The sequence below is a fragment of the Osmerus eperlanus genome, chromosome 2 (genome assembly GCF_963692335.1).
Source record: "Osmerus eperlanus chromosome 2, fOsmEpe2.1, whole genome shotgun sequence".
Taxonomy (NCBI): domain Eukaryota; kingdom Metazoa; phylum Chordata; class Actinopteri; order Osmeriformes; family Osmeridae; genus Osmerus; species Osmerus eperlanus.
In genome coordinates, this window is record NC_085019.1 from 22,188,114 (window position 1) to 22,212,746 (window position 24,633).

The following is a 24,633-nucleotide window of genomic DNA, read 5'->3' on the forward strand; positions in this document are numbered from 1 at the left end:
GTTGGTGGTGTCATTTACGCCCAAAGACCACGCGCCAGAACAATAAGCCTTTTGCAGAGACATGGGCCTACAGCGTAACATCCCTATCTGTGCACATCAATGACACTTAAACGAAATAAACGCAATTAAACTCTCTCCCCTGAGCTTCTGCCGTTTAGGTTTAATTATAACCCTGAAGTAGGCTATCTACTGAGCAATCCGCCTCTCCTTGCCAACGCACAGCCTATTGGAGACGATATGGTCTTTCGTCCATCTGAAACAGGATAGACTAAACCTTCACCTTTTTTTGTGCTGGAAAGATCAAGTTTCCTGCGTTTTGGGTGAAAAAAAGTGTCTAATCCAGCCCCTCGCTCTGATGGAAGGAGGGAACTTCTGCATGAACGTGAGCATGTTGGAGTTTGCTGGTGAGCCCAGCACCTCCCCATAATTTAGGCATATATAAGCCTGGGCAAAAACTTTCTGTAGGCAGTAGGGAGTTTTCTGCTGGGGTCTGGATTGGAGATACAGAAGACCGGACCCTACCTTGTATGATTGGAGTCTAAAGGAAAACAAAGAACTTTTCCCTTGCCTCAAAGAGTCTACATGTCTAATATTTAGACATGTTCAGCTTTGTGGATATTCGGTTAGCGCTGTTGCTCGGCGCAACAGTGCTCGTGGCAAGAGGACAAGGCGAGGACGATCGTAAGTGACACTTTTTTAGGGTGTTTTCTTGTGTCGTCTGGCGATGCTATGTGGAAAGGCATGCATTGAGATGCTTAGAGAGAACGGGTCTAACGGAGTTTGATGTGGGCCGCAGCGAGGTCTTTTATTTATGATAGTCTACTCACCTGTATGTGGTAAATTGTTATTCAGTTGACTTTGACATGCTTTCCGACAAACTATTCACAAAGGAAAGCTCTTGCAGCTCGAGCTGCACATCGTTGACTGTGGGCCTTCACTCCCATGCGCGCGTGCCTGTGGAACGAGTTGATACACGCGCCTCGCTTTTTCTCAGCTCTGAACAGATGCCCCGAAGCTGCATATTTTAGCAGCTGGAAGCTTTGACTGAGGTGTACTGAATGATGCTAGTGAACGGTATTCCCATCAAGAATAGCCACCAATCTCCCATCTATGGATGGGAATAACATGCACTAGATGTAAAACATACATTGCCTGCTTACTGACATTGAAGGTATGGTATTGAGTTATGACACTGCCAGTCCTTGCTTGAGGCCAAATGTGAGTTGGCCAAGTTGAGCCGCAGGCTAATTCTTTCCCCATGAAAACAGTTGACCTTGAGTTTTCCATCCTCTCCCTTTACCCAGGGAATAATTAAATCCAATGACTTTAAAATAATAATTAAAAAAATGTTGCTTTGTTTCTGACAGTTTTAAGATACATGGTGACCTAAACGTAAGCTAGACGATATGTAAATGCAAACAGATCCATTCATTTGACCAAAAATATAGGTTTGTTTGTGAATGGTATTTAACTTTGAAAAAGGAAAGATTGGTATAACAAAATGTAGACGATAAGGAATCACAGATGATGTTTTCCAAATCTTTTGTCAAATTCATTTTGTGCCTCTGGGCGTACAGATGTTCACAGCCTCCAGTGGTCTTCCAGCGCCGCCCTGTGGTCACCATTAGAAAGTTCCACATCTGGCTGGTTGACGATCGCCCCCTCCCCTCACTACACACTTTTTTTTATGATAATTGAAAACACATGCGGACTTCGCGAACTTTCCACTGAGGGAAAAATGGCAGTCCTTGCCAAGCCGACAGTTTTCAATTATTGTAGAATCTGAAGAACAGAAAAGGGGACGTGGAAGTTTTCCACTTAGCCACTGAGAGATTTTGGCATTGGGGATTCTTTGACTTTATAGGCTACTGTCTAATTTTAAACAACGTGGCAATTTCAGCAGTGGTAGGCCCAATCATGAATTGGGTTCCAATTAGTTCAGCATATGCCTTTTCCGGATTTTAAATTTGAGTTTGTGTGATCACCAAATTACTTATATTTACTTACATTGACCTTTCTGCCCTCCCGCTAGGCGCCGGCGGCAGCTGTACGTTGGACGGTCAGGTCTACAACGATAGAGATGTCTGGAAACCAGAGCCATGCCAAATCTGCGTTTGCGACAGCGGCACCGTCATGTGCGACGAGGTTATCTGCGAGGACACATCTGACTGCCCCAATCCAGTGATCCCCCACGACGAATGCTGCCCCATCTGCCCCGACGATGGTACGACGGTTTAATTCCGGCTATGAGTCAACGGCTTCTGCATGGACTGCGCTTCAGGCCTCAACTAATCTTAAACCTCTGTGCTTCAGAGGGTGGTCGAGAGCGTCACCTGGATTGTAATCATGGAACAAACTTGGATTTATTTTCAATCCAGTCATCATTTTTTGAATTTTCCTGAAATTGGACGGAATATTTACAACAGAATTGGGGTCAATTCAGTTTAAATTCAGGAAGTGATGAAAAGTGATTACATTTTCAAAACAAAAATAACGGAGAAATGAATAGGAGGCATTGACCCCAACTCAAACTAGTTGGGCTCATTTTGACATAGATGCAGTCTTGTGTTTCACACATTATTATCTTCCAAATTTGATTTATTTCTAAATTGCAGACCTAGCAAAACCTAGGTATGATTTATTTTCTGGATATTCATATGAACATAATCCCATATCAAGCATTAGGAAGCTAAATGATTCTCCCCAATAATATATCATTATAATCATGACCTGCCCTGGAAAGTTGCTAATTGTAGGCTAAGCTTTTAATATTTAAGATTAGGCTAAATAAAATTTAGTTTGAGACTGTTAAGTGATAAGTCATTTAAAAGATTTTAACAGTTTACTTTCCTGTTGTCATCTGTAGGCTTTGAGGACCAAGGTCAAGTTGAGGTAAATTTATTTTTTATTTTTTTCATTTTGTCAAAAATGTTTCCAACGGCCTAAACACATAATCAGGAGATATCAGTCAAAATACTTTACGTATGCACATGCTCTTTTGTTTAAAATGCCATTGGCATTATTTTTATAGTTTTTATAGCATGTGTAATGCATAATTAATTGAATTCCCAGTTCTGACCTAATGCCAACATTCTGTTTCTTCCAGGGACCCAAGGGAGACCGTGGAGCCAAGGGAGACAGAGTACGTTTACTTCCTTGTTCTTCACCAGCTCATGTTTGTGATGTTTTTACAAATCAGGTGGTGATTGGTCGCTGATAACCCCAAAGTGTTAAGGTTAGGGTTAGGGTTACTTGCTACGTTTTCTCTGTGGGGTAGAGAGCCTTAGCTCAACATCTGGAACATAGGCCTCTGGTCCTGAATACTTTAGCTGTTGGTACTGCTTAGAGACTGGCAAATCAAAGTTTTGTATCAGAACTCCAGAAGTAGAACTATCTGTGGACAGTTTGGTAACTGTCGGTTAGCCACAGTATTAAGAATTTGGCTTTCTTCTGGCAAGAGTATAGGGTTAGGGTTAGGGTTATCTGATATGATATCAGAGTTAATGTAGTTCATAACTTCCCCTGGTTAGTTGTTGTTTTGAGTACTGTTAAGACATTATTTAGGCTTTTCAGTGGCTACAATCTTGGTGTTTTTTTAATCAAAATGTAAACTGACATTTTAAACTGACTGCAATGAAACGGCTTAGCATCAAGTCATTGACATACCCAGTTGTAGCTCTTGTACTGTAGGGACTAGTGTGGGCACCACAGGGACTTGTTTCGGCCTCTCCTGGACCACGCTTCACCACCTTCATCTGTCTGATTCCTTCATGTCTCGTGGTCACAACTGCAGACTCACTTTGTGTCCTGAGATTCAGTCGATCAGAGTTCATGGTCAGAAAAGAACTCAAGTCCCAAATGCAGTGCAGTATCTCTGTATGCATTGCAGTCTGATCTCCTGGCCCTCATTCCTTCCTGAACCCACAGTGCACGCAGACTGTCTGGGAGATGACTCCTGATGACTCCCAGCTGACTGTTCCATGTCTTCCCTCCTGTCCACAGGGTCTTCCAGGTTTGCCCGGTAACGATGGAATCCCCGGCCAGCCCGGTCTTCCTGGACCCCCAGGGCCCCCTGGCCCCCCAGGCCTTGGCGGAGTAAGTATGCCTGGCCGGACACATCCTGGTCTGGAGCCACGTAGAGCAGGAGAAGAGAGGGTTCTACTCACCCTAAACCAGGAGCTATCTGTGTTCCGCTGTGAGCACATAGGCTGATGAGGATCAGCCTATGTGCTGGATCAGAAATGCTCTCAGTGCTAACAGGGCATGTTTGACTCTAAACACTGACCTGCTGTCAGTTTGGACTTGAGTTAAAGGGTTGGGTTGGTAATTGGAGGTTGGTAAGTATTTCAAACCTGGGTGGGTTAAATCAGGCCCCTGGGTCTTATTTACACATTTACAAGGCTGGGGAGCTGAGCTCAGATCAGTGCATATTTAAGGTCCATAGAAATACATGTATGGGGCCACTTGACACAGGTCCCAGATCAGTCTCAAGTTCAAAAGGTCAGGGGTTCAAAGTCAGAGATCTGTATCTTAGCCAAAAAAATAGAGAGGAGGGAAAAAACTGGAAGCGTATCAGAGCCAAGCTGACGGTTTGATTGATGGTATTTCCAGTCTAATGGGAAACTTGCTGATCTCGATAAAAAAAAAGAAATACTCCAAAATCTTTCCAGCACAGCAAATGTCTGTTGATGATATGAAGCTGATTTCGAAATCCTGTAGGACAGGAGCTAATACTATCCTGATTAGCATGCAGTGCATCACCAGAGAAAGTGGACTGCAGTCAGCCAGGTGGTGACAGAAGTGCAGAGCTCTGAAACCAGGATAATATTACATTGCTTTGTCTTGCTGGAACATTCTTAGATGTGGCTGTAGAGACAGGAGAATGGGTAAAACTTACAAATGTAGCCATAGAAATGAAGTATATGACTGATAATTAATCTCTCCCCCCTCCCTCTCTCTCTCTCTCTCTCTCTCTCTCTCTCTCTCTCTCTCTCTCTCTCTCTCTCTCTCTCTCTCTCTCTCTCTCTCTCTCTCTCTCTCTCTCTCTCTCTCTCTCTCTCTCTCTCTCTCTCTCTCTCTCTCTCTCTCTCTCTCTCTCTCTCTCTCTCTCTCTCTCTCTCTCTCTCTCTCTCTCTCTCTCTCTCTCTCTCTCTCTCTCTCTCTCTCTGTGTCTCTCTCTCCTCAGAACTTTTCTCCTCAGATGTCTGGTGGTTTTGATGAGAAGTCTGGTGTCATGCCTGTGCCAGGCCCCATGGTACGAAACCCACACCACACACAGGATCCCATGCAGTAATGCCAGTCACCCTATGCTATGCTACACGTGTTGCCATACAAATCACATTGTCCAAGGTAGCGACTGCAACATAGGGAGCGAGAAGCACATTGTCCTTCATTTAACTACAGCCACTGTGCTGTGCACAGGGCATATTCCCTTCTTAGCCCCACCCCTCCCCTTGCCCGAACCCTAATCTCAAGGATTCTGACTCAAGTAGATCTAATACATGGCGTAAATGAGAAGGGATTCACTGCTCTCAACTCATCAGACATTGTCGTGTCCGCATTTGTATTTCTGTCTTTCTCTGTGGTATTTTGTGAGTTATCACCTATTTTGACTCCTCCCCTTTGCATTTTGATTGACAGGGTCCCCTGGGTCCCCGTGGCCCTCCTGGATCTCCTGGTGCTAGCGTGAGTATTCTTCCACTTCCTCCTTACTCCATGACCACTTCCTCCTTCCTTCCTCCTTACTCTATGACCACTTCCTCCTCCCTTCCTCCTTACCTCATGACGAATTACCTCACTTTTTTCTGACCCCATAACCTCTTCCTCCTCACTTCCTTCTTACCTGATGACCACTTCCTCCTCCCTTCCTCCTTAGCTCATGACCACTTCCATCTTACATCATGCTCACATAATTCTCAGTTTTTCATGACCTCATGAACACTTCCTCCTCACTTCTTTCTTAACTCATGACCACTTCCTCTTCACTTCCTCTTTACCACATAACCACTTCCTCCTGATCACATGACCACTTCTTCCTCACATATTTACATGATAAACATAAGATGAGTTAAAAAGGAAATGAAAAGTTGAAACGTTTTGTTGTCAAATTGACGTTCTAAATTTATATATGGTTGTATGCATGTATTTTCAGTAGTTGTCATATTTCAACATCTTTTCAGATTAATTACATAAATATATTTAGATTAATATTAGCTAAACTTTCTACATTTTAAAATACATTTGGAGAACTTTGTCTCCTTAAAAAGTAATTGTTTGACTTTACTCATGTCATTTTATTAGGTATAAGGCTCATAATCTAGATATTGTCTGATCCAAATACCTTATCCAATAATGGACACTAGCACATGTATGTAAACCTCCCCTATGTGAACGCACCACAATGTTGGTACTGACCTGGTCTCTCTGTCGCCCCCTACAGGGACCTCAGGGTTTTCACTGGTCCCCCTGGTGAGCCTGGAGAGGCTGGTGCTTCTGTAAGTATCACACATGAATGCTGCTTGACAACACACGGATACTGACATGTCATTAACAAACATCTGCCATGCCAAAAGGAGGTTTATGCCTCCTGGGAAATTGGGTTGACAATACACACGGTGTTAATCAAGACCCAAAGTTCACGGGGTCGTCGATGTAGGTCACACACAGTTCAGATATTTACAGACAACAGTCATCACTTTCTGTGGCTCACACAGACAACATTCATCACTTTCTTTGGCTCACTGGCCTAGCTAATTGTGAATATTTCTCTAGCAAGAGAGTATTTTCATATTTTTGGCCAATCCACCATCCAAATCGTGTAGCACACACACACACACACACACACACACAGACACACACACACACAGACACACCCACACACACACACTGAGCCTGTGGTTTGTCTTCTACAGGGTCCCATGGGTCCTCGTGGAGCTGCTGGACCACCAGGGAAGAACGGAGAGGATGTAAGTCCACCAGCCTGACAAACTCCTCAACATATGACCACTTCCTCCTCACCCCATGACCACTTCTTCCTCCCTTCCTCCTCACCCCATGACCACTTCCTCCTTACGCACAAGAGTTTAAAAACAAAGCAATCAAGAGTCCTACCTTCCACACACTGTATCCTTGGAAACGGACCCTCTTAACCCCCCGCCATACTCCACTCAGCTTCCTGTCAGACAGTCAACCAATAATGTTCTTTTTTAGCCTGTAAAGAAAGCTATAATTAGTGGTTAGACTGTTACCTCAGTTAAATCTGCTGTTGTGAGCTAGCCCACAGTCCTTACAAAGTATACCATATACAGAAGTCTGGGAGAAGGATTCTGGGAGTCTGCCCTGTTGTTTTTAGGTGCAACCAGCAAGTTCCCTCTTGTTTACTTTTCATTCTCAGTGGAAGCAGAAATAACGTGTATTTTTGTCTTCTCCTCTCCTTCCTCCTTTCTTTCTCCCTCTCCTGACTATTTCCTCCCTGCAGGGTGAGTCTGGCAAGCCTGGTCGTGGAGGCGAGCGCGGACCCTCCGGCCCTCAGGTGAGTGTCCAGGTCCCTGCCTTGCTGTGACACGCAGCTAACCAGCCACAGGAATCTTGGAGGTTGTGTTGTCTTTCATCGCTCTGGTAGTCAACCCTCTCGCAGTTTTTTCACATGCTCTCTCGTTCTCTCTTTGTGTGTCTCTCTCTATTCTCTCTCTCTCTTCGCGCCGCGTTCTCCAGGGAGCTCGTGGATTCCCCGGAACCCCCGGTCTGCCCGGCATCAAGGGACACAGAGTGAGTCGCAATCCCCAAAATGGCCGCCTCCCTCACGATCAACATTGACAACGCAGCGGAGACACAGTCCACCACGCCCCCTCTTCTAACCACACCGTACGGTCTCCCTCTCTCCTCTCTCCTCTCTCCACCCTCCCCCTCTCTCCACCCTCTACCCCATCCTCCCCTCTCTCCTCTCTCCACCCTCCCCTCTCTCCACCCTCTACCCCATCCTCCCCTCTCTCCACCCTCCATCTCATCCTCTCCTCCTCCAGGGATTCAGCGGTCTGGATGGAGCCAAGGGAGATGGTGGCCCTGCCGGCCCTAAGTAAGACCCCTCTTCTCTTCCTTCGTCTCCTGACAGACAGAAGACACGCATCCTCTCTTTCTTTTTTCGTCACCCCTCCATGCGCTCACCTGTCCGTCTGTCCCCAGGGAGAGGGCGGTTCACCTGGTGAGAACGGAACTCCTGGAGCCATGGTGAGTGAAACCTACCTGCAGAAATATCTTTGTAAAATGATGATTAGCCTACTAGTTAGCAGTCCAGCAGTCTTGAAGCAGCCGTATCAGTCAACCAGCAGTCAGAAAGAACTGAGTACCTTTCTGTGAGGCCCTAGCCCAGGTGTATGACCTGTGCACTGGCTAACCCGCGATTTCTTTCTCTGCCTTTCTTTCTTTCTCTCTCTTCCTTCTTTCTCTCCATCCGGCAGGGTCCCCGTGGTCTGCCCGGTGAGAGAGGCCGTGCCGGTCCCAACGGAGCTGCTGTGAGTCCCCCCACAGAAACACTGACCCCCCCAGAACCATGACCACGCCCTCGGCCCTCGGCCCTCTGCCCCAACCTCACCCAGCCCAACACCATCACCCCCACAGACACACTAACCCCCCCAGAACCATGACCACGCCCTCGGCCCTCTGCCCCAACCCTCACCCAGCCCAACACCATCACCCCCACAGACAACACTGCCCCCCCCCCCCAGAACCCTGACCACACCCTACGCCCCACCCCAACCCTCACACAGCCCAACACCATCACCCAAATACACACAGTGGTAGACATAAACATACAAAGTAAACTATACCCTGCATCAAGAGTACTGTCAACCACTCATTCCACTACTGCTAGAACTAGTGCTGAATGAAACGCCCTCCCTGTAAGTTTGGCTTGGTCGGGCATTAGGCCTGACTGTGCAATCTCTAAGGATCTGTGGGCCAATCAGATGGCCAGTCTCCAGGGCGAGGATTGTGGGATCTGTAGTTGGCTCTGACCCAGGTTCTCTCCCCCCCCTCTCTCTCCTGCAGGTGCCCGTGGTAACGATGGTGCTGCTGGTGCTGCCGGACCCCCTGTAAGTACCAACCCTACGACACCTGCGCACCTGCCCAATCACCTGTCCAATCACCTGCCCAATCACCTGTCCAATCACCTGCCCAATCACCTGTCCAATCACTTCACCATGATACACCTACAAACGCTCATCCAACACCTGCACACCTGTTCTATTACTTCACCATGATGCCTCAATGCCCACTATGTTACATCCATTCATCAGACACCCACATTCAGATACACACCCCGCTGCATGCTTTCCTACCAGATACCAGTCACATTGTTCACATTGGGATCCCGTCGGTGTATCCCATCCACGTGTATCTAATGGCGGTCCCGTCCCGTGTTCTAATGTCCTGTTGTCTTCCCCAGGGCCCCACTGGTCCTGCAGGTCCCGCTGATTCCCAGGAGGCCCCGGATCCAAGGTGAGGCCCTCTCTACCTCCCCTCTCCCCTCCCTCACACCTGCCCTCACACGCACCTCCCTCCCTCCCCTCCTCCCCCTCTCCTGGGCATGACCTCAGCAAACTCTCGTTTCCAACTCTGCTGACGGTTTGTGTTTGGGCCCCCACAGGGAGAGGTTGGTGCCCAGGGAGCCCGTGGCCCTGAGGGACCCCAGGGATCCCGTGGAGAGGCTGGAAACCCCGGACCTGCTGGCGCTGCTGGACCTTCCGTGAGTGTTCCCTCCAGAACCCTATTAGACCTGGGAGCAGAACCCAGAGAAGCTTCTAGAACACCGGATCTATGGGAAGGTGTCATCCTCCTAACCTGTCTGATTTGTCTGCCTTCTCACAGGGTAACAACGGAGCTGATGGAAATCCTGGTGGGAAGGGTGCCCCTGTAAGTAGACCCCCCCACAAACTGTCTCTCCCTCACCCATCCAGCCATGATGGCTGTGCCCCTGCAAGTAGACCCCTTACATATCTCTCCCTCACCCATCCAGCCATGATGGCTGTGCCCCTGCAAGTAGACCCCTTACCTATCTCTCCCTCACCCATCCAGCCATGATGGCTGTGCCCCTGCAAGTAGACCCCTTACATATCTCTCCCTCACCCATCCAGCCATGATGGCTGCCTAGGATTTCTTCTGGCAAACATACGATTGCTCAAGTCATGTTAGTCATGGACTATTATCAATTCATACCAACTTTAATGGTTGTCTTACTCTCTGCTACAAGCCTCTCAAATAATTGAGACAAATTGGACGTAGGACATCCTAGTAAAGTTCTTTGCTGTTTTTTCTGTTTAGTTTGAGATGTTAGCGCTTGTCGCGTGTCTGACCATGCGTGTTGTGTGTGCTGCCCCCTATAGGGTGCTGCTGGTATTGCTGGAGCCCCCGGATTCCCCGGCCCCCGTGGCCCCCCCGGAGCGTCAGGAGCAGGAGGAGCCCCCGGCCCCAAGGGAAACACTGTGAGTCCTCCTCCCCTGTCTCTCTACACACACCACACACCTTGGACCAAACCCTGCCTCTCTACAAACACCACACACCTGGACCACACACACCTGCCTCTCTAAACACACCACACACCCTGGACAAAACCCTGCCTCTCTAAACACACCTGGACCACACACCTGCCTCTCTAAACACACCACACACCCTGGACAAAACCCTGCCTCTCTAAACACACCTGGACCACACGCCTGCCTCTCTACACACACACCACACACCTGGACCACCTGGACCAATCCAGAATAAGGGATGAGATGATGTTACGGTATACGAGACACAAGCGATACTGGTTCAGGCGAGGTGGGCATGGATCCCGTCTCCCTCATCTGATGTCGTGTTTTTTGTTGATCCCAGGGTGAGGTTGGTGCCCCTGGTGCCAAGGGTGAGGCTGGTGCCAAGGGAGAGGCTGTAAGTATACCTGGTCTTCAACTGGCCTTCACCTGGTCTTAACTGCCAAACTGGACCTGAGAGCCTGGAGAGCTGAAGTGTGTGTCTGTCTCCCAGGGTGCCCCAGGAGTGCAGGGACCCCCCGGCTCTGCAGGAGAGGAGGGCAAGAGAGGCGCCCGTGGAGAGCCCGGCGGTGCTGGTGGCCGAGGAGCCCCCGGAGAGCGCGTGAGTCTGCCCGACACGCCCACCCCCCCCCCCCCCCCCCCCCCCCCCGGAGAGGAGAGAGGGAGAGCCCAGTCACTGAGCTTCCTCTGTCTCTCTCTGTCTCTCTCTCTCTCTCTCTCTCTGTCTCTCTCTCTCTCTCTCTCTCTCTCTCTCTCTCTCTCTCTCTCTCTCTCTCTCTCTCTCTCTCTCTCTCTCTCTGTCTCTCACACACACCCTCTCTCTGTCCCCCCTGCCATCTGTCTGCCTCTCACGCCCACCTTTCTGTGTTTTTTCCCCACCACCCCAACACGTGCCCCCCCCCCCCCCCCCCCCCCCAAAAGGACCACCAGTATTCACCAGTTCTCTGAATCCTACCACTATAAAAGGTCATCTAAGGTGTCTCTCAGAACCACCTCTCTCTCCCCTCCTGTTGAACACAACACCCTCCTTTACACCAAGCATCTCCACAGCTACCAGTACCAGTGTTGTGTAGACACAACAACAACAACATGCAACATTTGTCTCAACTCCCAACTGACACATCTCTAATTACATCATAGTTTTATGGACAGATTATGTGCTGAGCTGTTCTGAGCCTGTTATCCAGATAATAACCTCCATGGCTTATCAACAAGCTGCATGAGAATACAGCCCAAAGCCCACTTCCTGGTGCTGTGTCTTCTCTGACCACAAGAGGGCAGCTGTTATACTCCCCAGTGACTGGGAAACCGCTTAGGTGGTTAGATGGCCCAGTTTCCCATTCATGGACACAAGCCTATATCTCACTGTAGCAACAACTTTCAGTAGACTAGTTCTTGCGCTTCTCGATATGTTCTTCAAGAATAACTGTCGAGTTTCCTCAGTACATCTTTGTTCCTTCCTGGCACGGTTTATTTCCTGGTCGGACTGAGTGTGTTACCGGTCTAACGCGTGTTGTCTCCTTTAGGGTGCCCCTGGTAGCCGTGGTTTCCCTGGTGCTGATGGAGCTGGTGGCCCCAAAGTGAGTTTTACACACACACACACACACACACATACACACACACACACACTTCTGAGCTCACCATCCTGTCTCTCTGTGTCAGGGCGCCACTGGTGAGCGTGGATCTCCCGGCGTGGTTGGAGCCAAGGGCTCTACCGGTGAGCCTGGTCGCAACGGAGAGGCTGGCATGCCTGGATCTAAGGTGAGTCACGTTCCTGCCTGCCTCCGTCTCTCCCTGTCTATCTCAATGTCTCTCCATCTGTCTGTCTGTCTGCATCTGTCTCTCTCTACCTCTCTGTCTCCATCTCTCTCTCTCTCTACCCCGCTGTCTATCTCGGTCTCTCTCTCTCTACCTCCCTGTCTGTCTCAATCTCTCTCTCTGACAGCAGAAGCTCCTACAGTTGTGAGAGTGTCTTCCTGTATTTGTGGATTTGCCACGGCTGACCTTTGCGCTCTCTCTCCCGTGCCCTCCAGGGTATGACTGGTAGCCCTGGCAGCCCTGGACCTGATGGCAAGACTGGACCTGTTGTAAGTACCACACCCAGCTCCTCATCCATCCTGCTTCGATAACACCAGCACAAACAGCGCATACGGTATATACCCCTGTCTCTGCTACCAGAGCCCTGACCCTCTCCCTCTCTCCGTCCCTCCTCCCCATCTCTCCTCCTCCCCATCTCTCCTCTGACAGGGTGCATCTGGTCAAGATGGCCGCCCCGGACCCCCAGGCCCCGTCGGAGCCAGAGGCCAGCCCGGAGTCATGGGATTCCCCGGACCCAAGGGAACCGCTGTGAGTACGACGCCCCGCCCCGCTGCTCCTCGGCTGGGCTGTGACCCTCAGCTGCTCCCCCCCTGCAGCTCCGAGCCTAACCCCTGACCCCTGACCCCTGTCCCTGTTCTTGTACCCCATAGGGTGAGGGAGGCAAGCCTGGAGAGAGAGGAGTGATGGGACCCACCGGCGCTGTCGTAAGTACCCCTCCCTGCAAGCCCACGCCAGGCCAAGACACATTCACACAGCGTCAAATCGCATCCAGGCAACAGGAAGTACTGTAAGTTGTGTAGTTGTGTTGATGTTAAACCTGGCCCTGCTTCCACCAGGGTGCCCCTGGGAAAGACGGTGACGTCGGCGCTCCTGGTGCCCCCGGACCTGCTGTACGTAGCTCACCACCCTCCAGCATCCCACAATGCAACACTCTCACTGTTCTCCCAACGACTCCCCCGCATCACATCCCCCACACGCGGACATCTCCTTGGTAGCACACACACATGGACATTATCTTCTGTAGTACACACACACACACACACACACCTGGACACCTGACCTGCAGCCTCTAACTTGAGTTCCCCGTTTGGCCCTCAGGGACCCGCTGGAGAGAGAGGAGAGCAGGGAGCTGGAGGCTCCCCCGGATTCCAGGTAGGCCAATCCCAAACCAAGGACCTATACCAATCCCACCAATCCCAAGCCTTCTTTGTTCCCTTCAGGAGCAATGACACCCCTTCTGTCTGTGTGTCTTTCCTAACAGGGTCTCCCTGGACCCCAAGGAGCCCTCGGAGAGACTGGAAAGCCCGGAGAGCAGGTGAGACCATGGAGCTTCTTCTTAAAGATAAATGTTTATAGAGGCCAGTATCATGGGATGGCCGCATTTTCATTTTTTTTATGCATGTTTGTAATGTGACGGCGTGAGTTCCCTCTAACGCTGGCCGATGTCTCGTCTCTCTCCAGGGTCTGCCCGGTGAGGGTGGTGCCCCCGGACCTGCTGGATCCAGAGTGAGTATCACCCCCCCTGGCTGTGCTGGAAGCCTGGTCCCAGCGTTCAGCTACAGGGACACACACTCAGTCAACAGAAGACACATGACTACTTCCTGTTGTGCCGTGGTGCTAACTGGCTGCTCCCTCCCTCTCTCCCTCCCTCTCCTCTTCCTCTCCTCTCCCCAACCACCTTCCCGCACCGCCCTCCCTCCCTCTCCCAGGGTGACAGAGGTTTCCCCGGTGAGCGTGGAGCCCCTGGCCCAGTTGGACCCGCCGGTGCCCGCGGATCCCCTGGCTCTGGCGGTAACGACGGAGCCAAGGTGAGGAGGACGAACCCCCTCCACACGGGAGACCACCGCAACCACGCAGGCTCTGCCCCACTGCTCCCTCCATGCACACGCTGATGTACCCCACTCTCTCCTCCCCCCCCTCTCCCCCTCCCTCCCCGCCCCCTCCCCCCAGGGCGAGGCTGGTGCTGCTGGTGCTCCCGGAGCCCAGGGACCCCCTGGTCTGCAGGGCATGCCTGGAGAACGCGGAGCCGCTGGCCTGCCCGGACTCAAGGGAGACAGAGTGAGTACCTGGCACGGACCTTGTCACCACACACACACACACCCTGTCACTACAGACACACACACACACACACACACATACAGTTACTACACTCACTGAATTGCCCTCAGCTCCTCTCAGCGCCCTCTGGTCCAGGAGGACGACTCCTAAACGATTCCTCTCATCCTCTCTCGTTTCCAGGGAGACCAAGGAGGCAAGGGTGCTGACGGTGCCCCCGGTAAGGATGGCATCCGAGGCATGACCGGCCCCATCGGACCCCCCGGCCCTGGTGGAGCTCCAGGAGACAAGGGAGAGGGCGGCCCTGCCGGCGCAGTTGGCCCTACTGGTGCTCGTGGTGCCCCTGTGAGTACCTCAACACCACACTGTACCCAGACTCCCCCGGGAGAGGAAATGACCTCAGATACTGTACCCAGACTCCCCCGGGAGAGGAAATGACCTCAGATACTGTACCCAGAATCCCCCAGGAGAGGAAATGACCTCAGATACTGTACCCAGAATCCCCCGGGAGAGGAAATGACCTCAGATACTGTACCCAGACTCCCCCGGGAGAGGAAATGACCTCAGATACTGTACCCAGACTCCCCCGGGAGAGGAAATGACCTCAGATACTGTACCCAGACTCCCCCGGGAGAGGAAATGACCTCAGATACTGTACCCAGAATCCCCCAGGAGAGGAAATGACCTCAGATACTGTACCCAGACTCCCCCGGGAGAGGAAATGACCTCAGATACTGTACCCAGAATCCCCCAGGAGAGGAAATGACCCCAGATACTGTACCCAGACATGCTAGGGACAGGAAAAAACCTCAAACACTACTAACCATACCCCTACCCCTACCACATACACTAAGACACCCTGACTGGCTGCAGCACACACCATGGAAAAGTCACAAAGTTCCACAAAGGAGAATAGCTAAATCCACGACTTGGGCTTGAAAGGATGACCTTGTGGAAAGTTCAGCTGGTCTGTTCCCACGGTGCTGCTATGAGCTGTCTGACCACAGCCCTCCCAACTGACCCTTCTCCTTCCTCCCCCAGGGTGAGCGTGGTGAGTCTGGTGCTTCTGGACCCGCTGGGTTCGCTGGACCACCCGTGAGTACACACACACACACACACACACCTACATACAGACACCTTTAAGATTTACACTGTCTATAGAACACTCTGCAGTTGACTACAGTTGATTCAGATAAGTAAAACCCATACCACTGCCTGAACCTGGTTGACGCCAGATAAGCCAGACGCTTCTCCTAAAAGAAAGACTCTTGAGGGAGGATCGTGATTGGTCTGTCCTCTCCCCCTCCTCCAGGGCGCTGACGGCCAGCCTGGTGCCAAGGGAGAGAGTGGAGACAACGGCGCTAAGGGCGAGACTGGGGCCCCCGGCCCGGCTGGTGCTACTGGAGCCGCTGGACCCCAGGTAAACCACGACCTGACCCCAACCATAGCCCCCCTCTCGGCCCTCTCTCAATACCAACGCCACACACCCTCGACGCTGGCGTTTCCGGTGAGGTTTGGTTCCAGAGTTCTGGTCCCTGACTGTAGACTGTGTTTCCACGCAGGGACCCGTTGGAAACACCGGAGCCAAGGGAGCGCGCGGTGCCGCCGGACCCCCTGTGAGTATATCGAATTCAAATTCCAAACGCTTTATTGGCATGAATGTTCAGGTTGAGCCAGTGTGGCCAAAGCAGTCCACAGTTAAGGGACAGCATATCCCTTTCGACAGACATCAGGGGATCTAACGCAGTACTTTTATCGAGTGTGGCCGATGATCTGATCAGAGACAAGGTCAGTATTCTGACCCGTGTTTGTCTCTCTCTGTCCTCCTCTCCTCCCGATCAGGGTGCAACTGGTTTCCCTGGTGCTGCTGGCAGAGTCGGCCCTCCCGGCCCATCTGTGAGTACTTCCCGTATCCCCCGCACCTACTTCCTGCCGTGCCGTCGCATACACACCGGACCCTACCCATCATGCACCTGGCACACAGACGCAACAATCCGTGTTACCTCAACAACGTCACCCCCGAACCCCACATCGTTCTGGGGGATTCTCTAACCACTTCTCTCCCTCCCTCCCTCCCTCCCTCCCTCCCTCCAGGGCAACAGCGGAGCCCCAGGACCCGCAGGCCCCTCCGGTAAGGAGGGCCAGAAGGGTAACCGTGGAGAGACCGGTCCCGCCGGCCGCCCCGGTGAGGTTGGAGCTGCTGGACCCCCAGGCGCCCAGGGAGAGAAGGGTAACCCCGGAGGAGAGGGTGCTCCTGTAAGTACTCACAGCCCCCTGGCAGAGCAGGGTCTCTGCTCACAGCCCCCTGGCAGAGCAGGGTCTCTGCTCACAGCCCCCTGGCAGAGCAGGGTCTCTGCTCACAGCCCCCTGGCAGAGCAGGGTCTCTGCTCACAACCCCCAGGTAGACAGCAGGAGGTTTCTAAGCCCAGTGACTTACCAGTGTGCCAATGAACCCCAGACAGACAGAGAAAACCATCTGTGCATCTTTAGCCACACAGCGAGGAGAAATGTCAATCTGGTCATTCTTCATAGAATGTCAACATAGCCTTGTAATTCATCTGAACTTGCTCGTAGACTGAACTTGACGAACAGGAATCGGTCAGGAGTTTCTGTGTGTCTTGAGAGCATCTCGGGGCAGAGTTGGTGACCTGTGTCTCCCCCTGCAGGGTTCCTCTGGTATCCCCGGCCCACACGGTATCGCCGGCCAGCGTGGTATTGTTGGTCTGCCCGGACAGAGAGGAGAGCGTGGATTCCCAGGCCTCGCCGGAGTTTCCGTGAGTTCAACCCCAAGAGTCACATCTGACCTGCTCAGGCCCTTAGATCCAGTAACGATCTAGCATTGTAATCCCACGCAAACTAGACTAGGGTCTAATCCAGCTCTGCTCTGCAACCCCCCCATAGGGAGAGCCAGGCAAGCAGGGACCCGGAGGCCCATCTGGCGAGCGTGGACCCCCAGGCCCCATGGGACCCCCTGGACTGGGCGGAGCCCCCGGAGAGGCGGGTCGCGAGGTAAGACCGACCCTCTCACCCCGCAGTGTCTCTCCCAGACAGAGACGCCGTCAAGCACACACCTCCGGTATCTCCTCCGGTATCTCCTCCGGGACAGGCTGGAGCTGTGCCGTGTGTGTGTGTGTGAGACAGCTGATCACCGCCTACGCCTTGTCACTTTGTGGAACCTGACGGGTGCGCCCGATGGTGCGGGTCGGAGAGTTGCCATGGCAGCGCCTGTGACTGACGGCCGGTGTTTGTGTTTCCTAGGGAAGCCCCGGTAATGAGGGACCTTCTGGTCGCGATGGTGCTGCTGGACCCAAGGTGAGAAGGACGAGCGGTCGAACCGCCACCCTGCTCCGCCGACCCTCTCGGCGTCACAGATCACTTTCCACACCAATCCGTGGCACTCTTAAAGATGACACCCCCACACTACTAATACATATTCATTCAATTAATTTAAGGGTTCCCTAAATATATATCATCTGGCTGATCTTTTGTCTCTGTGTGTGTGTGTGTGTGTGTGTGTGTGTGTAGGGAGACCGTGGTGAGAGTGGCGTTGCTGGTGCTTCCGGTGCCCCCGGACCCCCTGGTGCCCCCGGCCCCGTCGGCCCCGCTGGAAAGTCTGGTGACCGTGGAGAGTCTGTGAGTACCCCGGTCTGACTCAGCCCGCCGCGGTCCTCCACACGTGGGCTGTGGGGGCCCACAGGAGCCCCTGTCTGGTCCTGCCTCACGTGGACCTCAAACACAGTCAAGCTGACGTCCAATAAAGTGCCATAAAGCTGTGAGTACTGATGTAATGGACTGACACCTCTCTCTCTCTCTCCCTCTCTCTCTCTCTCTCCCTCCCTTCCTCTCCCTCTCTCCCTCTCTCTTTCTCTCCCTCCCTCTCCCTCTCTCTCCAGGGTCCTGCCGGCCCTGCTGGCATCGCTGGCCCTGCTGGTCCTCGTGGCCCTGCCGTACGTATCCCATCTCTGTTACCCCACCACTGCCACACCCAGACATCTCTGTTACCCCACCACTGCCACACCCAGACATCTCTGTTACCCCACCACTGCCACACCCAGACATCTCTGTTACCCCACCACTGCCACACCCAGACATCTCTGTTACCCCACCACTGCCACACCCAGACATCTCTGTTACCCCACCACTGCCACACCCAGACATCTCTGTTAGCCTACTCCCACTACCACTGTCCCCAGGCAGCGACACACCAGCAGCCTGACTCCCTAAACAAGGAGCAAAGCACACTCCATGATGTCAAAATCGTACCTGTAGTCTTGGTTCAGTGTGCCTGTCCTAGTGCAGCTTATAGACGGCCTGGTGTAGCGTGTTGAGGATCTTCCCATGTATCCTGTCTGAGCGTGTGTGAGCACTGCTGAGTTGACCGCTGTCCCTGTGTGACCTAGGGATCTGCTGGAGCCCGTGGAGACAAGGGAGAGACCGGCGAGGCTGGAGAGAGAGGCATGAAGGGACACCGTGGATTCACCGGCATGCAGGGACCACCCGGACCCGCTGTGAGTTCTCCAAGGTTCCGGAAGCGTCGCTTAGGAACGCCGCATCTCCACACACACGCACATTCTCACACACACACACACACACGCACGCAGCCTCCTGTGATGCGACACATCCGCAAACACACTCACGACAGCCTCCGTGTCTTCAGTCTGTGACTGAGCCGTGCTCTGGTGCTTTTGTGCCTCTAGGGACCCTCCGGAGAGCAAGGACCCGCTGGATCCTCCGGCCCTGCTGGACCCAGAGTGAGTCACCCGCAGCTTCATCGCCACAGTCACAACCCCTAGGAGCAAACACACTCTGCCCAAGAGAGGTTCAGACCCGGGTATGCTAACCTGTTGTTTTCCATCACCAGGGACCTTCTGGTTCTGCTGGAGCCGGTGGTAAGGATGGGATGAGCGGTCTGCCCGGCCCAACCGGACCCCCAGGACCCCGTGGTCGCAGCGGAGAGATGGGACCTGCCGTAAGCCCCCGTTCCACCTCCTCCTCTCTGAAAACCCTGCTTCTCCTCACACTCCTGTTCCCTTCAACTTTCTCTCTCCCGCCGTCTACGATTCAAGGTTTTCTTTACGTTGAGAATTCCTTTCCTTCCTGTCACGCTGTCTCGGCTTACCCATGTTTCCTGTCTCCTCAACCCAGGGACCCACCGGCCCCCCTGGACCCCCAGGGCCTCCCGGCCCCCCCGGCGGCGGATTCGACATGGGCTTCATCTCCCAGCCCGCCCAGGAGAAGGCCCCCGATCCCTTCCGCATGTTCCGCGCCGACGACGCCAACGTGATGCGCGATCGCGACCTGGAGGTGGACTCCACCCTGAAGAGCCTGAGCCAGCAGATCGAGAACATCCGCAGCCCCGACGGCACCAAGAAGAACCCCGCCCGCACCTGCCGCGACCTCAAGATGTGCCACCCCGACTGGAAGAGCGGTGAGTCCCCCTCCCGCCTGATCACGGACGCCAGGCCCCCCCGGGGACCGCCCTGAATCCGGGAGCGCAAGCCTCGCATTGGTGCGGCGGCGGTGTACAGAGAGATCATGCTCCTCTCCTCTTCTCCTCTTCTCAGGTCAGTACTGGATCGACCCCGACCAGGGCTGCACTCAGGATGCCATCCAGGTCTACTGCAACATGGACACTGGAGAGACCTGCGTCAACCCCACCCAGGCTGACATCCCCAAGAAGAGCTGGTACACCAGCAAGAACATCAAGGAGAAGAAGCACGTCTGGTTCGGAGAGGCCATGACCGACGGCTTCCAGGTGAGGCTGCGGTACACCCCGCTAACGGGAACTCAAATGAGGTCAAGTTGAACTGCGGAAACGTTCGTTGTGAGCTTGCTTTAGCTTAGAACAAGTACATTTGCAGTAAGGGCTTTTAACTTGAGAAGATTTCCTAAAAGAACGTGTTTTTTACTTAAATGAAGCCACTAGACGAGCCGTTTTTGCTAGAAAGTCCAAATAGGATTTAAATCTCAAAACAAGATGATCACACTCAGTTAGATGTCAACCTTTTGCAGAGTAAAACCTGTTCATGGTTTACATTCGAAAAAAACTTTCCTTTAAGCTCTGTTAACCCTTGTGTTATCTTCGGGTCATTCTGACCCATCAGTCATTGTGACCCACCGTCGTATTGCGACAGATTTACCGCATACAAAGACAAAGTGAAGCATTTTCTTTTAACAGCTAGGCTGTCTCAGACCCCCCACATTGCAAAGGTTAAAAGAAAATTATTTTAATTTTTTTTTGTATTGGGTAAAATTGGGTAAACACAACGATGGTTCGTTATGAACCTTTGGGTCATGTGACCCGAAGGCAGCACGAGGGTTAAAACACAAAGCCAGTTCCACAAAAAGCATGACAATTACAAAACTGAATTGCTCAGCTAAGTAAAACACATTATGATGACAGACTACAAGCTTGAGACATGACTGCATGATGTGAATAGCCTGTGGAGAACCACAAATGCCCTAACTTTCTCTCTGTCTCCCTTCCTCCCTCCTCCCCCATCGGGGACAGTTCGAGTACGGCAGCGAGGGCTCCAGGCCTGAGGATGTCAACATCCAGCTGACCTTCCTGCGCCTGATGGCCACCGAGGCCAGCCAGAACGTCACCTACCACTGCAAGAACAGCATCGCCTACATGGACCAGGCCAGCGGCAATCTGAAGAAGGCTCTGCTGCTGCAGGGCTCCAACGAGATCGAGATCAGGGCCGAGGGCAACAGCCGCTTCACCTACAGCGTCACCGAGGACGGCTGCACGGTGAGGACCTCGCTCGCTCTCTCGTGGGGCCTGTCCTCACACACACACACACACTGTAAACACACAGACGCACACACATACTGTAAACAAACACACAGACCCACACACATACTGTAAACACATACAGACCCACACACATACTGTAAACAAACACACAGACCCACACACATACTGTAAACACATACAGACCCACACACATACTGTAAACACACACACTGACCCACACACATACTGTAAACACATACAGATGCACACACATACTGTAAACACGCACGCAGACATCCAGGCTGTTTTAGCACGTATTCTCTCACTGTGGGCAGTGATACTTAAGAGTTGCTTTGGGATGTTGAGTGGGTGAACCCCTGTTGCCCAATAGCAGTTTCGGTTGATGAGGGGGAGAGAGTGCACGAACTATGCATGCCTGGTTTAAATCAGCCCTACATAGCAGTCAGAGACACAAACGCTGAGGACTCTAGGCGACGTGCTGTTTGAGAAGGATGGAAAGGTTTCGTTGTGGGGTCTAACTGTCTCTCCCTTGCTGTTTCTTTCCCTCTCTTTCTCATCGCAGTCGCACACTGGTGCATGGGGCAAGACAGTCATCGACTACAAGACAACGAAAACAGCTCGCCTCCCAATTATTGACATCGCTCCTATGGACGTTGGTGCTCCCAACCAGGAATTTGGCATTGAAGTTGGCCCTGTCTGCTTCTTGTAAAACAGAAATCTGGACTTGAAATTGTGTGTGTGTATGTGTGTGTTTTTTTTCTAGCAGTCATCTCTCTAAAACAAACCTTTTCTATGCATTTTTTTTAAAACACCCTCCTAGAATTTCATTTGGCCGTTCAAATGGTCCACTTGCCTAAAACTGCACAGAGGACAGAGGTCAGAGGTCGTGTGTTGTCAAGCTGATTTTTTTGGGACCACTATTTTACCACCATCTACACACCAAGGATACTTTAGAAGACATTTGTTTCACTGGCAACAAGAAAATAATATATACTTATAACGTGTAAAATCTCTCCCCTACTCCCTGGAGTTAACAGACAACAACATCACGAAACAGGTGACTTTTTTTTTACCACTGCGGAAGGACAATGAAAAACAAAAAGAGAAATCCAATGCTTTGTACCACTTTCAGGTGTTGAATAAATGGTCAAACTGACAGTGAAGTGTCTCGTTGTTGTGCCCACCTGGTCGAGCGGTTGTCGTGGTTATTCTGTCGCCAAGTCACATCAAGTAGGTTAGCAACATCAGCAGAAAACATGGGTTTGACGTCTTCTTTTTTATATCTAATGGCTACCTCAAACAGGAAATCCACCTTACCCAGCGTTGGTTGACCCCACGGTTAGATTTTACACAGCAGAAGTATGGTTGAAAGAGACAGCTGAAATAGGTGCTATTCTTAATGAGGTCCTTGCTGCCACGGGTGATGGTATTTTGCTAATGTGTCGTTGTCATTCTTGTGTGCAGGGCCTTCGGTGCTAAAGTACGTTATCTTGTCCAGTCGTAACAGATGCTTCTGAGGCGATGGTTTCTGCGTGGCAGAGCCTGAGGGAGGGGTACTGTAGTTGCGAGACGCACAGTTCTGTCGGGTGTAGCTAGCGGGTGGACTGGTTGAGTCTGTTTACCATCCATTTAGACACTTTTTGGTTGTTGTTTTAATTTTTTTTGTTTGTTTTTTTTGTCCCACCCGTCCCCGTCCCTTTTTTTGTCCAATTGCTTCTAGCAGTTCTCCTTTCTTTTCCCCCTAACTGTCCTAGTTTTTTTGTTTTTTGTTTTTTTTTTGTTTTTAATGTTATTTTTTTGCGAAGGGTTTTTGACCATTTGAAAAGAGAAAAATAGAACAAAATCATGACATTATGAGAGAAGCAGACGGCTTTGGGGGATTAAAACAAGAGGATCTGTACCTATTTTGTATATGTATAATAATTTGAGATGTTTTTAATTATTTTGAATGCTGAAATAAAGCATGTTAAGTGGTCTACTTTATGTTGTCAGACTTGACTGTTCCCTGACTGCCGGATGGACTGACATGAAAGCACAGCTTGCACACCTGGTTGCAATTGTTGTGACTCAAAGATTAAAAGAAAATCTCAGAACTGTTTGCCTTTGAAAATTCAATTCTCATTTTCAGAACCAGAAAAATATTTAATTCCACACTGGGGCGAATAGCAACATTGGTAGCCATCTGGGTGTAGAGTAGGCTACTTTAATAATTATCCACCTACTGTAGGAATCACTGGAGGGTCTTCCTTACTGTATCCCGGAGCCAGTAACAAAAATCGGGTTGAAGAAAAGGGTCACATCAAAAATGATAATTCAATCAGTAGAGATGGAGATATCCATGGTATCCAAATCACAAGCAAATAAAATCCTCTTGAGGCAGCGGTGGAGCATTAAATGGTAACTCCTGATTACTCCATTTAGTCTGTGGTCATATGTATACATAAAATCCTTCTACATGGAAGTATATCCAAATGCAAAAGCCCGCGACGGTGATTATCCGGTTGTCAAACAGCTGTGCGCATCCCGTCCGACTCTCTTGTCAAACCATTTCACAATTGCAATCATGATATGACGAGTCTTTTCTCAAAGGATCACAACTGATTTTCTGGATATTGGTCGCTGAGCAACATGGATAGCCTAGGTTGTGCCTCCCTTCTCTGCTCCACTGTGCTAAACTGCTCAGGTGGACTTTGCCTGCTGTGGCAGAGTTGGCCGCACAAAGGGGTCGATTGTCCACATTATAGTAGGCGTCTACCCAAAATACCGGACGAAGAAGCCTGGCTTGTCCCGAAAGAAAAATGAATGATTGTCCTCGTGGTTTTAAAATACAGTGTTTCATATGGGTATAGCTGAGTATTCAAGATGTATACATTCCCTATAAATTGTAACTAGCCTTTTGGTAAATCCTGATTTACCTAATCTGGGTAATCCAGCCTATAGTTTATCTATAGCCTAATCTTTTACAATATGTTTTGAGAAAAGATCACATCACAAGCACACACGCGCGTTGTTGCCTATTTGTTTTTCTGAAATGCTATTGAAAGGATTTAGAGTTTGTGAAAGTCCACAGCGGAGGTCGTGTCCTTCTAAACATTTGAAAGTGCATACCGCCATCATGTGGTCTGAGTTTGAAGTGGATTTTAATTGCAACACTTTATCACGAAAAAGGAAATCTGTTGGCGTACTTCTGGACATTTATCCGTATCATTAATTTTGTTTTAAAATTCAAAATAGGAAGCAATATCTAAAAAATATATCGCTTAACTCCCATACTGTACGGTTAAGGACAGGGTAATTTCTTCACTTTGAATTATATATTGTAACGAACGGTTGAGAAGGGCGCGCGCTATTGGCTGACAGTGTGTACTTATTAGCATACAGGTTGTCTGGGATTGTTAGCCTAATGTTAATGTCTTTTGATTGTGTTCGTGCAATGTTGTTTTCATGTTTTGATGATTGTTGTATTACATG

At 50.9% G+C, this 24,633-nt stretch overlaps 1 protein-coding gene across 1 annotated transcript; it reads left to right on the top strand.

The window, feature by feature from the left end:
* The first annotated feature begins 459 nt into the window (after positions 1 to 459).
* col1a1a (collagen, type I, alpha 1a) lies at positions 460 to 23,145 on the top strand. The gene is given in 52 exon segments (XM_062454913.1): positions 460 to 681; positions 2,033 to 2,224; positions 2,867 to 2,892; positions 3,107 to 3,142; positions 4,003 to 4,095; positions 5,186 to 5,254; positions 5,641 to 5,685; positions 6,440 to 6,451; positions 6,453 to 6,494; positions 6,912 to 6,965; positions 7,478 to 7,531; positions 7,714 to 7,767; positions 8,022 to 8,073; positions 8,180 to 8,226; positions 8,457 to 8,510; positions 9,045 to 9,089; positions 9,443 to 9,467; positions 9,470 to 9,495; positions 9,644 to 9,742; positions 9,865 to 9,909; positions 10,380 to 10,478; positions 10,873 to 10,926; positions 11,023 to 11,130; positions 12,056 to 12,109; positions 12,192 to 12,290; positions 12,563 to 12,616; positions 12,777 to 12,875; positions 12,998 to 13,051; positions 13,184 to 13,237; positions 13,446 to 13,499; positions 13,609 to 13,662; positions 13,809 to 13,853; positions 14,057 to 14,155; positions 14,298 to 14,405; positions 14,586 to 14,747; positions 15,444 to 15,497; positions 15,715 to 15,822; positions 15,965 to 16,018; positions 16,245 to 16,298; positions 16,497 to 16,658; positions 17,069 to 17,176; positions 17,304 to 17,411; positions 17,661 to 17,714; positions 17,928 to 18,035; positions 18,296 to 18,349; positions 18,803 to 18,910; positions 19,100 to 19,153; positions 19,264 to 19,371; positions 19,548 to 19,830; positions 19,967 to 20,157; positions 20,914 to 21,156; positions 21,725 to 23,145. Coding segments are annotated over 52 exon segments (4,347 nt in total). The 5' UTR covers positions 460 to 599; the 3' UTR covers positions 21,872 to 23,145.
* Positions 23,146 to 24,633: the final 1,488 nt, after the last annotated feature.